A 15,498-nucleotide genomic window follows, 5' to 3' on the forward strand; every position below is an offset into this window, starting at 1 on the left:
AGCTGACAGATGTGAAAAGTTTTGTAAATGAAAAACATGGAAGTATGAAACACATAAAGGTATAAAACACATAGAAATGTAGGTCTGTTTATTCAAATAGTTCAAAATTAGTATTAAGTTTGTATTAGTATTGTGTTTCTTAAATTTGCAGATATGTCAGATTTGCAACGAATAGTTGATATTGTGAACCATAACTCATTCTGAGGCTTTTGTGAGCAATAAGGTTTTAGCAATCAGGACCCAGGAAAAGAACCGCCGATTTCAAATATAGCAAGACAAAGAAGAAGAGTGTCACTGATGTTAAAAAGTAATAAACATGATCAGCCATCTACTGGATGAGAACGGTTATGAAGAACAATTAGCCACAGGCAGCTGAGTTTAGACTTGCGTCATGGATTTGATTAAAATTTCATTCGCTGAACTGCAAAAGCCATTGCAATTAATGGTGCTGAAAAAGACATTGAACTGCAGTCGTTATGAAGTGACATCTGACTACCCCTGGTTAAAATACCGTGGCTGTGTAAACGCCTTTTTTGTGTAAACACCTTTATTTTCATTTTTACCTTTCTAGGGGGACTGGCATTACATTAAATTAAGTCATTTAGCAGCACCAAATAAAACATGAAGAAACTTTTTTTTTTTCCCCACGCTGTGTATACACTTTTTGATGGCTTTTTTGGATTCTATTTGCCTGCCTGATCAACAGTGATTCAGTGTCTCAGCAAAATGAAAATGGGAGATTGCTCATTTGTGATTGGCCATTTGGATAAACACCAACACAGACTACCATCTGAGACCAGCCGTCATGCTGTTCAGCTTCCTTCAAGGACTTGGTCTAAGTGTGCAACTGGGAATAGTCTCAGCCCCACTGACACATACAACAGAAACTCCTTACTAAGTTAAACCTCTGTTGTCTGACAACATTACTCAGAGAAACAGATGCACTAACTCCTGAAAAAGCTCAAATTGCAAATGACAACACCTGCTGGCTAAAGACCATGTGTGGAGCCATTTGGGCAAAGCTGCATGTAATGGGAAGCTGAACTGCAAACTAAACAGTTACCTACTCCAGATGAGCATATTGTTCATATCAGTATGTTCTAACATAGCATTTTAATTGTGACTAAACTACTGTTTTACAGACAAAACAGAAACAAAGCATAGCATTGTAGTTTTTATATAATTTATTACTCGTTAATAACAATTTACATAACTTGAGTTGCCCAAGAAAATAATTCCCACATATAATCTGCTGTTACTTCTCCCAGTGGATGTGGATTTACAATAGGACCGGGGGGGGGGGGGGGGGGGGGGGGGGGGGGGGGGGGGGCAAACACTAGGATATTGAAAAAGGGCTGACAAAAAAAAACAAGACTTATTTCAGGGAGGAGGATGAGCCACCCGTGGGATGACAGACTGGTCCTTGTTCATTCGCCCCTTCTCTCTGGTGGTAGGGCCCCACCCCCTTGCAGGATGTTCACCTCTTCATTTCAGCCAGATGTTCTTGTCTCCTACATCAGCATTGTACCCCTCCGCGTACATTTTCCCAGGATTCTGTGGAGAGGTAAAGGCAGGTGAATTTAGCAAGGTGCACTACCTTCTAAAACCATAAACAGCTGAGGGTTATCCATAAAAATATGGGTAGGGCACTGTGTTCAAGGTTAACTAGAGGTCAGTTCTTCGGTCAGGTCAAAAAAACAGAACTACTAAGAAGCAAGCGCTACTAAAAACTCTTTCCTCTCCCTTAGAGTAGAAAGCAGCATTCCCCTCAGTTTCTCTCACTCTGTCCTGCAGTATGAGGAAGGGGGCAGCAGTAAGGCCTTAGAGTCACAGAATGGGTTTCAGGCGAACAGTCAAAGAGCCGCGGAGCAGCCTAATCCAAAATCTGTTCCATGTCAGAAGCCCAAGCGTCACAGGTACAGCAGCACGGTGCAGACAGAGACAGTACCGTTTGATCACAGACATGTGCTGTGGTGACCGGGATTGACTTTTTTGCTTTCTTTTATAACACCTACACTGGGCTAAAAAGACAGAAGAGACTAAGCATGTATACAAAATGCTGCATCCTCCCAAAACCTGTGCCAAAATCATTGGTATGCTGGCTGCATCTGAATGTACTGCACAGAATAACAGAAGAAGAAACCTTAACCTTTCATACTTTATTCATAACTTTGTAGCATTTCGTGTGACAAGAGTTTTTTAGATATCTCAGAGGGAGAACAATTATGAACTGAGCAACATCCCTACATCTCATTGTTTAACAGGCGAAGACAATGTTGGCACTGAAGTGTCTCAGTTAAACTCAGAGAATACAATCTTATCCTGCCACTGAAATTTGAAGGCCTGAAGTTCATATGAGACTAATCAAAACTAAGTTGATCATATTCAACAACTGACCTCTCCTTTTCTAAGGCATCTGGATTTACTACAATTTGTTAGTGAACCACTGGGTTACACACACACACACACACACACACGCATATATATATATATATACACACACACACACACATACACATATATAAATATAAATATAAAAAAAAAACACACATCTCTATGACATACTGTGTTCTGAGATCCTCCCTGTTTGGTTTTAGAGAGCTAAATTAGCTGTTGTTATAGTGTAAAGTGGAAGTTTTCAGTGGCCCTGAAATGAATTTAAATTGTGATGAGTGTATAGTTCATGTGTTAAATAAGCGAATCAGAATGGTCTCTAAAGGCTTATGGATAAACATGGGCAGAATAAAGACAGGAGAATAATAGTCATGAATGGAGTTCAAAGCCTGTGTGGCTCCAAGTTCAAAATTAGTCTTGAATAACAAACCACAAGTGCAGAAAGCAAAAGAAAAAAAAAAACCCTGAGAGATAAAAACTTAATTAAACAGTGAGTTTGTGATAGCTACATTCTTTTGCTGTTCAGAGGTCTTTGAAGAGGAAGCTTAACTTTGCAGCTCTACATGTGATTGTTTTCACAAAGTGCCTTGGGTATTTCATGAGAAGAGTCATTATGGATTGACCTCTGCCAAGGCAAATCACCTCACTTTCACACTAAATTGTTCATTCCATATGTGGGCTAAAATAATCCAACGCATTAAAAAAATTAAACAAAATCTCTGTCCATACAAGGACCAAGAAGAAAACACAAGCCTCTGTCTTGTGTCCTACTCTCCCCAAACACTCAACTCACATATTTTGAAAAACCATACAAACTTTTTTACTTTAGACAGAAATGGTTCCTCTCTCTTATTCTATTTTATTATATGTCCTTAAAAAAAACAGTATTTGATCCAAAAGGTTGTTGTATTCCTAATTATTGATGAGACACTTTAACCATCAGGGCATGTGTCAAGTATCTTCGTACACAGAACTAAGCCAAACTGTACATCCTCTAAATAAAAGCCCAATCAAATTCTGCTCCAAAGTCTGACCAGGCTATTGAAGATCACTTTACTCACTGATATGCCACTATAGCCAAACACATAAATATGCTAGGTTGTAAATATCACATCAGTCAGTCAAGTCCAAAACTGGAGATCCTGTACATACATACCGATCTGAAGGCATGATAGCTCTCATCAAACTCATGAGCACCAACAGTGATCTCTGGGATGAAGTAAGGAACACAAGTCAGGCTGGCAACCCTCTGTTTATCCTCCACCCTAATGACACAGACAAAACAATGACAGCTTCGGTTAACAGGTTCAGTTCACATGGCTGTTACCAATTCACCTATTACACATGTAACAGTGATTGTTTGGCCTCAGATAAAAAACAAAAACAAAACAAAAAAAACATACTAACCATGTCAAAGTAAGGTAACATGATTCCCCCCCCCCATAGTTTCTAAGTATCCAGCAAAGTTTTGGGGTTTTTTTTGTTTTGTTTTGGGGTTTTTTGTTTGTTTTTCTGAAAGAGGTCAAGTTCATTACAGTACATGGAAAACAATTACAAAACCTAATCCTAATTCAAGATGGGGAAAAAAAAGGAAAAAGGGTTTTGGAAAGGCACTCACAGCATTCGCAGGTAGTGATACGTGACATCATCCTGCTCCGTCCATGGTCCTTTCTCAAACTTGAGATACTCGATGTCCTCTGCCACCTGAGAGACAGGACAGAAGGCCTGTGAGAACTGCCACACAGGGCACTGACACACCAGAGCAGTGTTAGATAGGTAAGAAGGATGGCAGGAGCCCTCAGGAGTCATTTAATGTGGGTCTTATGTTCTCACCCTCTCAACGTCCTGGGCTTGTGTTGTATCATAGGCAAGCAGCTCTGCCTGTTCACTGAAACACAGAGAGATTTACTGAACATTTCAGTACCAGATAAAAAATTACAAATAAACAAATGACATGTCTTTTCTCATTTGTTTGTTTCAATTGTGTTTCCTTGTGTTGATCGAGTCTCAAAACAAAGTTTCTGAATTTTCTAGAGTATCTTAGACATAACGCCATAATGCTCTATAAAAACAAGAGCTATTCTCTAGTTGTATCAGCTAACCCTGGCTTCTTAATGTACCAAAGTGTAACACGCAACACAGAGAATAAGACTTTTGTTCTTATGCACCTTAACCTAGGCACACACTACTGTCACTAATATTCACCAAAATGCCTTCTCTGAAAAGGTTTTAAGCAGCTTTAAAGAAATTCCAAAGAAACTGTAATAATATTATTAGCTATAATATTAAGTAATTTACAATACATCCAATGCAATTTCATTATTACTGCTAAATTGTTCCAAACATCACTTTTTTTAACTACTACAAATCCTGATGAAGGTACTCAGTGCCAAAATGTGGCAACTCTTTCTGATGTTGTGAATAAAATAAAGAAATTAACAAATTCTAGAATAATCCTAAACCTTTAATAATTAAACAAATTCAAAGTAGTTAATTGTATTATTATTATTATTATTATTATTATTATTATTATTATGTGATAGGCTGCAGTTCAGCCAAGTCTGTGCTTGCTGGTAAGGCCAGACTGTTTTACCTGATGTGGGGCAGGAAAGACTTCTTGTATGCAGTCTCAATACTCTTCAGGTAGGGCAAGGGCACATTCTGAAGGTATGGCTGAAAATGCGCATGACAAACGTTCACCTCAAATTAGTTCTCTGGGAAAGTGCTCTTATCAGTGTAACATCTGTGCCAACAGGACTTTAAACAAACATCCATTCCACTGCATTTGTGGTCCCAAAACTGCAGGTCTTCACTTATTCACACGTCCATTTTGGAGATGTTTTTCTTTTCTTTTTTTTTTAATGGGGGTGGTACTGACACTACACAATTCACTGTCTCCATCCACCCAAAAAAGACAGGTAGAACAGCCAAGTGCAATATTCCCTTACAAATGCATACAAGCTTCCTCTTTCATTCCACTGCCTTATAAAAAATACATAGTCAATCCAATCAGTGTCTGAACAATTATTCAACACTATGCACATTCTGCTTTCCAAATACGCAGCAACTAAAATAGGAAACATCTGAGGACATGTTACAATTTCATTCTTGGACTGACATGTCTATTCCAGAGGCCTTTGAAAACCTCACTCTTTGCTGTGCAGTCTATAACCAAACAGAGCAGAAACAAACTGACATCATATGACCCATTTTAATGAAGTACAGGCTCAGTCCAAAAGTATGAACGGTTCTGAACTTGACTGGTTGGGCTGGCTAATTCACTCTGATGGTACAAAGGCAATGCTAATGGTTAAATTATATCAAACTGATGAAATACATGACTATAAAAGAAAAACTTTCTATAATCAGAATCAGAATCAGAATCAAAGGAGCAAATAAATGCAAAGGAGCAGGACCACCTCCCTCCTTCATTTCAGAAGGAGCCTCTTTTTTTATAAATTTCCTGCACTAGTGTCTTCTTGAGGGGAGAGTGTATCCAAACTGGACTGGTTCTGCATAACTGTCATGCATATTGTATCAAACTCTTCCACCAAGATGGGATCTTTCTTTCAATACACATAAAGACTTGCTGCTTAAAACTAAACGAGATTTCAGGATCAATTTACAAAGTGCCTCTTTTCCAGCAAACCTAATGCTAGACAAAGACGTAATCATTTTCAGTTGTTTCTTCTCTTGCTATATTACACAATCTTGCAACATACATTTGGTTTCAGTTTTTTTTTTTTTTTAAATTCCAGTTATGAACTAAACCTGAATTTGGGGGTAAATTCAGTGTGGCCCACCTTGCCAGAGGCTTTCAGTTTCTTCTGCACCTCCTCAGCAGGCAAGTCCACGTAGATGACCAGGTGGGGTGGCAGGAATTCACAAATGCTGATGCTCTTGATTTCATTGTAATGTTCCACACCTGGGGCAAAAACGGTCATTTCACATAGCAAAAACGGCCATTTCATGGATGAATTTATAACAAAACACTTAATGTTCTTGTCAACCAAACACAAACGAACTATCTACAGCATGGTGTAGATGCAGAGAAAGATTAAATATAATTCCACAAATTGAGATATTCAAGATTAGAAATTCAGATGGGATTACTAATTTGTTATGCATTTTACACACCAAGCACCCCTATCATTACTATCTGGGCTAATTTATGGGAAACATCTTTTGAGCCAGACAACAAGTTTACATGTATAACTCTCAGAGTCAGTAACTTACACTGCTTCCTGATGTAGCCTTGTTTAAACATGGCCTCCAAAAACACCGTGTCACTGTATGGAGACCGCTCCAGAATAACTCCCTGACCTGAGACAGAGACAAGGAGAGATGTACATCATTACAGTGACTTCCAGCTGTGTTTCCAACCAATACGTGCAGTTTTGCTGGTACTGTTTCGTATACCAAATAATTCAACTGCTCAAGCTTAAACAGTTTCAAACTGCTTACTGTATGCTGGAAAGATGCCTGGAAAAAAACATGAAACTATTCTGCTGGAGTTCAAAATCCTTCCTATCATGTGGGACTTAACACTTCACCATAGAATTCCCTTTGGTATGACATTGTTGACTTAACTCAAGCCTCAGTGTGACTGAAGAGAAAGTGGTAGCTTTCCTATCAGCCTGTCTATGTCTGTACCTGTGGTGAGCAGATGTTCAATGGCATCCGAGTACTGTAAGAGCCTCATGAGGTACATCCAGGACTGCAGACGGTAGGAGTTGCCATCAGCAGCCTTTGGGTCCATGTAGAACTTCTCCAGACTGCAGTTGCCATTCAATGCCTTGTCCAAGGGCAGCTTATTCTGTGTCATTTGGTTCAGGTAATATGTGTCTGGCTCAGGCATGTACAACATCCCTGCAAGTGACATGAATCAACAAGATCCAAAACTTGTCGCTGCTCAAATGGTGTCACAATGAGCTAAAGCTCAGTCAATTAAAGAAGTAAAAGGTCACATAAAAACGAGAAAAGTGTTCCAAAATCTGGTCCTGAGAGGCTTGAAAGAATGTCATTTTTATAATACTTGACAATTATAACATTTGCCCAAGAATAACATTTGTAGTAACATTTCATTAGACTTCGCTAAAATCAGTTTCAAGCTATACTGTATGTTGTGCCACTGCAAAACTATTATCGCTGTTTATATCATAATGCAAGTAAAAATAAGACACTTGCTAATGCTAATGATTTCAACACATATCTCAAAAATAATTGTTTTTGCTTATTACCAATCACCACCTGCTGTGGTCACACACCAAATGATTCAAGCCATGTGAAGTTCCTTACCCAGTTTATCAGCCAGTTTTTGGGCAAGTGCTCCTTTACCAGATGCCAGATTACCATCGATAGATATAATCTTGCTGTACTCATTGAACCGTGGGGTAGTTCTCTCTCCAAGAGCGTATGACCACCATCCATATCTAAGGTTGCTCACTGTGCTTGTATGAATTCCCGCCTTAAAAAGAAGTGAGCAGAATCCTGATTTAGGCAGACACTTTAATTTAAGATTAATTATAAGAAGAAAAACAGCCTACAAACATTAACTGCCAAACTGTTTAGAGGTCATGCAATTAATTTTAATAAGTGAATTCAGATTACAGACAACTTCTTTTAATGTAAGACCATACGAGTCCAGATGATTTTAAGAGAAAATCAAAGCTGACAGACAGGGAAATGCAAGAAAATTCAGCGATGTGAAAAAAAAAACACCACAGGTACAGTAACTCATAAATTGCTAAACATGCATGTACGGTTTGCTACCAGTAATAGAAAATTCATTCTGATACAACTATCAAAAGCCACAAACCAATAACACAAGGATGGTTTAAACCGTTAGCATATTGAACGTAAATCACTAATAAATCGCAGACATTTGTCCAGGTAAACAGTATGTGCACATTATCATAACCGCTTTAAACAATTTAGTCGGTGGTTGTTGCCACCTATGAACAATATATTTGACTGACAGTCCGCTTTGTTTTGGTGTCCTTGTGGTTAGCCTAGCATAGCATATCATAGCACAGATTTCAACTCTTTGATTTAAACTGTTTCCACTTGGGCTGGACAACAGATAAATTTACGAAATCTTACCGTTTGCACCGATCTGCATGCTTTGAACGCTGCTGTGCCTGAAGGTACAACCAGCCGTATAACCCGAAATGCCATTGTTAATTTCTCACTAAGTCCTTTCTCTAATGTCGCCCTCCACTGCTCAAACGGCGACTGGGAGCTGTCAGGACCAGCGGGCGTCGCCTGGATTTTACGTCACCAAGGTACTGTCCACGTTAATGCCCGAATCAACGAATATTAGAATTATTTAATTTCTTTGTCTCTCATTCATCCCCGTCAGACGTTTACCTGAGGTAATTAAGGAATTTTATTTGATAATTGTATTTCAATGTATTTCCTCATTATGATGAGTAACAGCAGAATATTCCTATTAAACTAATAGTGTGCCTCCGTTAGTATGACCCTACTAGTCGATGATGTACTTTTCACCTTGTTCCCGTATTTGAAGCAGCGTCTTCAGATTCGAGCAGAGCATGTTGTTGATTCAGTTTTCCAGTGACTTTAATTATTTCACGCATTATTTCTGCTAGATTTGCACAGTAACAACTGCTTGGGGTGAACTGTTCAACTACTGTTCACTGTCACTACGACTCGACTTCTAGCAGCTAATTCTACTAATACAGTTACAGCAATGACAACTATAACAGAGTGAAAAAGTTGGTACCGCTACGACTAATGCCTTTGATTACAGTTGTTTTTGTTGCTGTTGTTGTTCTTTTCACTGCCACATATAGCAGCAATATATTATCATTGTCTTTCTTTCTCAAATGCCAGTTCAGATGACTAATATAAGCACTAGAGATCTGGAATAAAGATAAAGGCCTAAAAGCTGGTGACAAGAGGTAGAAAGTGGTCCGGCTGGTAGTCTCGCTTTGACCACTAGAGGGGCACATGGAGTTCTGCCTTTGTAACCACTGCATCCTCTTGAAATAAATTATTGAGTAATGCTGTTGCTAGTGCTACTACTATCACTACTACTAATAACAATAAACACCATACCCTTAAGCATAATAAAAGTAATAATATTTTTTGGAAATGTTGTCTTGCAAGTGTTAGGGGAATCATTAAGATTTGTGTCTACAAAGTACCTAAATTTGCTTTAATTGTATTGTCACTGTGTAGTTTTTAGTTTTTCATTTAATTATATCTCTTGCATTACATGCCAACAATTATGATTACGAAATGAATACAGTAAATTCATTTAAAAACATTAATTTGAAAAAACTTCAAAATGTACATATATGTTGTACCATATAGCATGGCTTTATTGAGGTAAATCAGTTTAGTTTATTAGAAGTCTCAGTGTAATGAAACCAGCATGCATCTTCTAATGAGCTCAGGCCCATGGAGATCACCATTATTCTGAATACCGTTGTCTGAATACCAGTGTCTACCCTTAGATTTATCCATACATTATATATAACTAGATATATTTGTACAAGTGAATAATGAAAATAAAGTTCTTTTGGTAAATACCATGTTTTCTTTTGTTTTCGAATCGAATCGAATCGAATCTAATAGTATGTTTATTAATTTATATCAATGTTTATATATTAGGCACAAATCTTGTAAATCTTGTGTGTGTGTGTGTGTGTGTGCGCGCGTGTGCGTGTGCGTGTGCGTGTGCGTGTGTGTGTGTGTGTAAGGGGGGGGGGGGGGGGGGGGTGTGCACTAGGCAAAGACACAGGAAGAAATTGGCAGTCAAATGTAAGTAGAGGAACGGATGTGAGCATTACAGAAAATAACAACAACAATATTTTCAGGACAAGCTGGCTACACTAAATGATTTAATAGATGTGAACTATGAATAGATTATTTATGCAATATCTATAAATATTTTAAAGCTACACAGTTACCAAAGGGGCTTTTTGCATTGGAGTATTATTAGTTATTTAATATGCAACAAAAGTGAATGAGCTTTAGAAAACTCTAACCTCTTAAATTACTGAGCAGATACATTGCTTTATGACTGGGATTAATTCTCAACAAAATGTATTCACTTTTTATGCACATTTGATTATGTACTGTTTATGCGTTAGCATCTGTGCCAGTTCAAAAGATAGCTGAAAGTAGTTGTTTAAAAGTATTAGCACTAACTTGTGAATTCTGGCATGCTTTGAAGTCAGAGAGGAGGAGAGAAGGTCATGATATTTAACCTACGTTTGCTTTCTTTAGTTTTTAAATGTCATGAAATTAACAAACAAATCAAGCAACTGATGTATTTTTCTTTTGGGCAAAGGCTTAATAAAATATACTTTGTGCTAAGATATATCCCCTAAAGCTTGTGCCAACAAGGTTTAGAAATGAATTGTATGCAGGTATAGTACCTCAGAAGTCATAGATGGTGTTTTGACCCTGAAGCAGTACCTGAACAAATATTCTCTTCTCATCCTTACCTCTCTAAACACTATTGCTGGTCTACAAGTGACTGAATAGACCAAGCTAAAATATGATTATGTCCACCTGGCTCATCATCTCCCATTTACTGTTTCAGTGTTTGCTTGTTTGTCAGAAGGAGTCATAATGTATGAAGAAAGACAGTGGTTATAATGAGCTCATATGTCAAAAAGAGTGAATCTTCCCATTAAGTGAGATCATTATAACCTCTACAACAGATCCCAGCGCTGCAGGTACTCACCAGAAAATACAAGACCCAATGCAATTTCATGTAATGAACAGTAGGCAGGCACATTTGATGGGCTCAAAATAAGAAATAAATGAAGGATTGTTTTTATGTACTGACTCCTGAGTCCTGTGTTAAGTCTCTTTATCAGCGTCATATAGATGGCTCATCACTGGTGTAGAGGTTATTGTTTAATTACTACTATTGTCAATTAACGCGTTTTTGATTATTCATGTAAAAAAATTATTAGTATTACTGATAATAATTTGGGGTACCAGACTATTGAAAGTGAAAAACTATGCTGATAGACACATGCCATTGATAGACAAGTAAAGTTCAGTCATAATTAATCTGAGGAATTTTGTTCTATCCTTAAAAGTCAGCACAGCTTGAATATGTGAAGACAAATAATCAAAGAGAGATAAAATATTATGACGTTTGATAGCAATGATCCAAAAATATTATGGTGACTGTGCAAGTGTGGCAAGACTGGGGCGTGTTCTGTTGTTTCTAAAATGTTTCAGCTTCAATACATCATATGGAGTGACTCTCAATACCTTAAGAAAGAATAGCGTTTCATGCAAAAATAGCTCTTCTTTTTATCCTCACTCCCTACTTCTACATGAATTATGACTCATTTAAAACATCACTGGCATAATGGACACATGGTGTGGGATAAGTTGTCACAACTTGAATATGATATTACCTAAGAATGAATAAGAATAGAGCAAAATATTCTAAATGCAATGTTTCTAGTTTGGTAGGTCATTAGGCACTCTGCTAAAGTATATTTCACGAAAAAAGAAAAAAAAAAAAAACATGGAACATTTCTTAACAACAGATATGGAATGATCATCCTTAGCGAGAAAACAATTATACCCAACAGAGATGGACAGGCCTGGCAATTTTCTGAATAATGTGAGAACATTTTGACATTCTCCACCTTAAGGGTCTTATTAAAATTGTTCATTGGCGTGTTCTTTGTGAACAGACTTGTCTTCCTACATCCATTTTGTTTAAAACTACAATGACCATCAAAATAGCAGAGCAGAGAGAAAATGTAATGATGTTGTCCATTCTATTCTGAAATACTTAATGATTCATTTTAAGTTAACTTATTCATGAAGCTTATTGAACTGTTTAGGGCTCTTTACTCAGCCTTCCATTGAGAACATACAACTTAAAATTCAAGAGCCTTGAAGAAAAGTTCTTTTTTTTCTCTCTAGATATGTTCCTCTTGCAGCATTTCCCTCCTTTTAGATGGGTACCAGTCAGAATCATTTGTTCGTCGATGATTGCCAGCTTACCAGGGACAGGCCTTTTGGATAAGCTCCAAGGTTCTCAGGGGTGAAGCAAGGAGTAGTGGACAAATTGCTCATTCTGGTTGAGCCACGGTCAGCAATGAAGGTATCCTAATTGCGGGCAGGCTGTGATCAGACACAGCTGTGGAGAGGGCATGTTGGTGCTGTTAGAGCCATGGTCAGCAATGGAGAGAGGCATGGTATACATCAAAGCTGGTGTCTGTGTCATAGGTCACTCAGTCACATAATGAACTCTTGAAATATGGACCAATTCAAAGACTGTATCTATGCAAGATAAGTTGTATATTGGTCAAAGTTGCAGCTATAGGGTACAATGCAGAGACAACCCCAGAATGCCAGAAATGGACAATATTTTCCTGGGTTAATTGTTATTCAGGTGATGCAGAAGGTATCTGCAAACTTTTTAAGAGGGCCATGTATACTGCATTCAAGCTACTGAAGTCTGTATGAGCAGCATGGTGAAAGGATAGCATAATTATGCCTTTGGCCCAAGAATAATTAAGGCCATCTGTGCTCAGATGGGACCTGGGATTATCATGTCCACCACTGTCTACAGATGATACTATTCTCACCCATGTCCCAAATGGCATAAATTGGAGGAAACCAGCCTCTTGACAGCCTCCAGTTTCAACAAACAGAATGCTGGTGCTTTCTTCACAAACTGGCTGAAAGCTTGGTCTTTGACAGATTTAAGCCGGTTTGTCAAAAAAGCACCAAGATTCTGTTATTTGAAACTGGCAGCTCTCAAGAGGCTTTTTGTCTCTGATTGATGCAAACCAGATGATGGACTGTGATTTCAAAAATGCACTAAAACAATCAGAGCTTGGTTCTCTGTTCTCTGCCCATGACACACGCATTGAAGTTGTGTGCTTAAGTTAATTGATGAGCAAACTTTCATTTCAACTTTCTGATTTTCTCTTATTTGTTTGTACCAACTCCTTGCCTAAAAGAACCAAAAAGTATTTTTGTGTGATAAAAAAAGGATACACATCATCCAGATAACATATACACATGCACAAATTAGAGAAATAGTCTAAATAAAAGATCAAATATGTAATGAATGGTTTCCTGACTTAATACATGTTCATATGGGGATAGTTCTCAAATGAGTCCGCTTGCTGTGACCGTACTCTCATGCTTTACTCAACTTAAGTCATATAACTACCATGTCAAATGTCAAAATGTCAATAATGAATGAATGAACCAGGTAAGATAGAAATGAAAGGATAATTGAAACAGAGTGCTCAGCCAAGTCTCTCAACAGGCTCTGCTGTGGTAGATTTATTCTAATTACAACTGGAAAGTAGTCCTCAGTGAAGCTAACTTAGTTTATAATGCCAAAATGCTGCAGTGTAAACTGGTTACATTTCGAAGACTGACAAATGGGTTCCATGCAAAACTGAAAATTGGTGTCAAGTCTCTCAAGGCAAGAACAGCAACGATGACAGAGCAGGGTTCTTCACATTTCACAGAGATTGAGGCCAGGAGTCACAGTGACCACGTGGTCGCGTGGTCGAGGATTATGAAAAATCGCACAGCGAGGTCGCCTCAGTATGGTCCCTTAGTTTCATGATGCACAAATCCTTTGGTGCCTGAGATCAATGGGAGATCAGGCACAACTGGGGATATGGAGAATCCAAAGATTTACTCCAGGCGTGGCGGTTGCACATGCTACGCCATGTTAGCATGGGTAACCACAACCAGTTGATTTTCATAGGTATATTTCTGTTGCTAGATTATCTATGCGTATAAAATGCAGGAGATCTGAGAAAGGTCTGTAAAGTCACTCTGACACTGATGACTCTTTGTTAAAGTGGGCAATCGTGCCGCGTACCTCCTGGTTTGGTATGTGAGCTTTATGATCATCCATTTTGAGAGTGCAAAATTTCTTAAATAGTTTACAACACAAAATGAATCCCATAACATTCACATGTCCTGTTCCATGAATCCTGTAATGAATTTAGCTTTCACACAACAGATGATGTTTACGCCTCTGGAGGCCCAAAATTACAGTTTTCCTGTGCTTGTGAACATGCAAATGGCTTCACACCAGAAAACAACATAAACATACAGAGAAGGCTGTCTTTGTGGCAACACTGCCTGATATTCCAAGATTTGAATGAGGGGAAGGGAGAATCTCTTTGTCTCTGTTTACAATGAGCATGCTTTTGATTTGACTGTTCCCATCATCAGCAACCTACTCGCTAATTCCTCTTTTATGTCAACCGTGATGCTTAGGTCAACATCAGTTAGGGTTCACTGTGAGGTTAGCCAAGTTCAGAGTGGCAACAATTTAATTTGTTGTATTACTCTTAGAAGTATTTACAGCCTTTCTGCAGTGGAAAATGTTGGGGCGGTCTGGGCATGACACTGGTTTCCAATCATTCTTTATCAAACATGTACAGCAGAGAGCACTATTGCATCTTGAGGCTTGTATGTGAGTCTATGTATGACTTGAGGTGAAATAGAGTTGAAATCCTGCGATTCTGGAGGCCTAATGAGTACTTAAAACTGCCACAGTTACCGTATAGTATTGTTCTCCATATGGAATTTTATAGGATCAGATAGGATATATGCTTGCTTATTTTATATGGTGCTGAATTGTGGCTGCAGAGGGAGAGAGAGAGAGAGATGACCTATTTTATTGTTTGAAATAGCTTAATCATCAGTTAAGGAGACAGCTTCACAAATAAAAGATGACTTCATGTCACAACAATGACAAGGTACTGACTTGGAATCTACGGATGTTGTGTATGTGACATTAGGTTTTCCAGTTTGCTTGTTTTAATTTTTTTTAATTCATTTTACTAAAATAAATCCATACTAGCCATGTCATAACAAATCAGTGAAATCCCCTTAAATCCAATATATTACCGCTCCTTACATCTATAAATTATTTCCATCAAAAAACATAGGATAAAACTGTAAGACGTTATAATAGGTCAGAGCTGCACCTTTTTCAGGTTTGTTCCTAACAAAGGAGCTCCTCTCTCCTTGAGGAGGTTAAAACTATTTCTAGAACATCCAGGGCTTCTCCTTTCATGCATAATGGAGTGCTACAAATGCTTTTTTAGTTTA

At 38.1% G+C, this 15,498-nt stretch overlaps 1 protein-coding gene across 1 annotated transcript; it reads right to left on the reverse strand.

Moving 5' to 3' along the window:
• Positions 1-1,331: 1,331 nt before the first annotated feature.
• On the reverse strand, positions 1,332-8,615 carry ndufa10 (NADH:ubiquinone oxidoreductase subunit A10). Its single transcript, XM_030786050.1, has 10 exons — positions 8,497-8,615; positions 7,693-7,861; positions 7,048-7,263; positions 6,631-6,717; positions 6,198-6,319; positions 4,988-5,067; positions 4,228-4,282; positions 4,013-4,098; positions 3,551-3,659; positions 1,332-1,554 (listed from the first exon to the last, which is right to left on the reverse strand). Exons 1-10 carry the CDS (start codon positions 8,569-8,571, stop codon positions 1,486-1,488), a joined length of 1,068 nt encoding a protein of 355 aa, XP_030641910.1. The 5' UTR covers positions 8,572-8,615; the 3' UTR covers positions 1,332-1,485.
• Positions 8,616-15,498: the final 6,883 nt, after the last annotated feature.

This window comes from Chanos chanos, chromosome 10, assembly GCF_902362185.1.
Source record: "Chanos chanos chromosome 10, fChaCha1.1, whole genome shotgun sequence".
In the NCBI taxonomy this organism is placed as follows: Eukaryota; Metazoa; Chordata; class Actinopteri; order Gonorynchiformes; family Chanidae; genus Chanos; species Chanos chanos.

What these genes read in the sequence shown, in the direction of transcription:
- ndufa10 (XM_030786050.1), bottom strand. Translation starts at nt 8,571, where the DNA reads ATGGCATTTCGGGTTATACGGCTGGTTGTACCTTCAGGCACAGCAGCG. An exon ending in TCTTTCCTGCCCCACATCAG is followed by an intron (nt 4,283 to 4,987) that starts GTAAAACAGTCT and finishes TCTGTGTTTCAG; the next exon opens with TGAACAGGCAGAGCTGCTTG. An exon ending in AAGCCCAGGACGTTGAGAGG is followed by an intron (nt 4,099 to 4,227) that starts GTGAGAACATAA and finishes CCTGTCTCTCAG; the next exon opens with GTGGCAGAGGACATCGAGTA.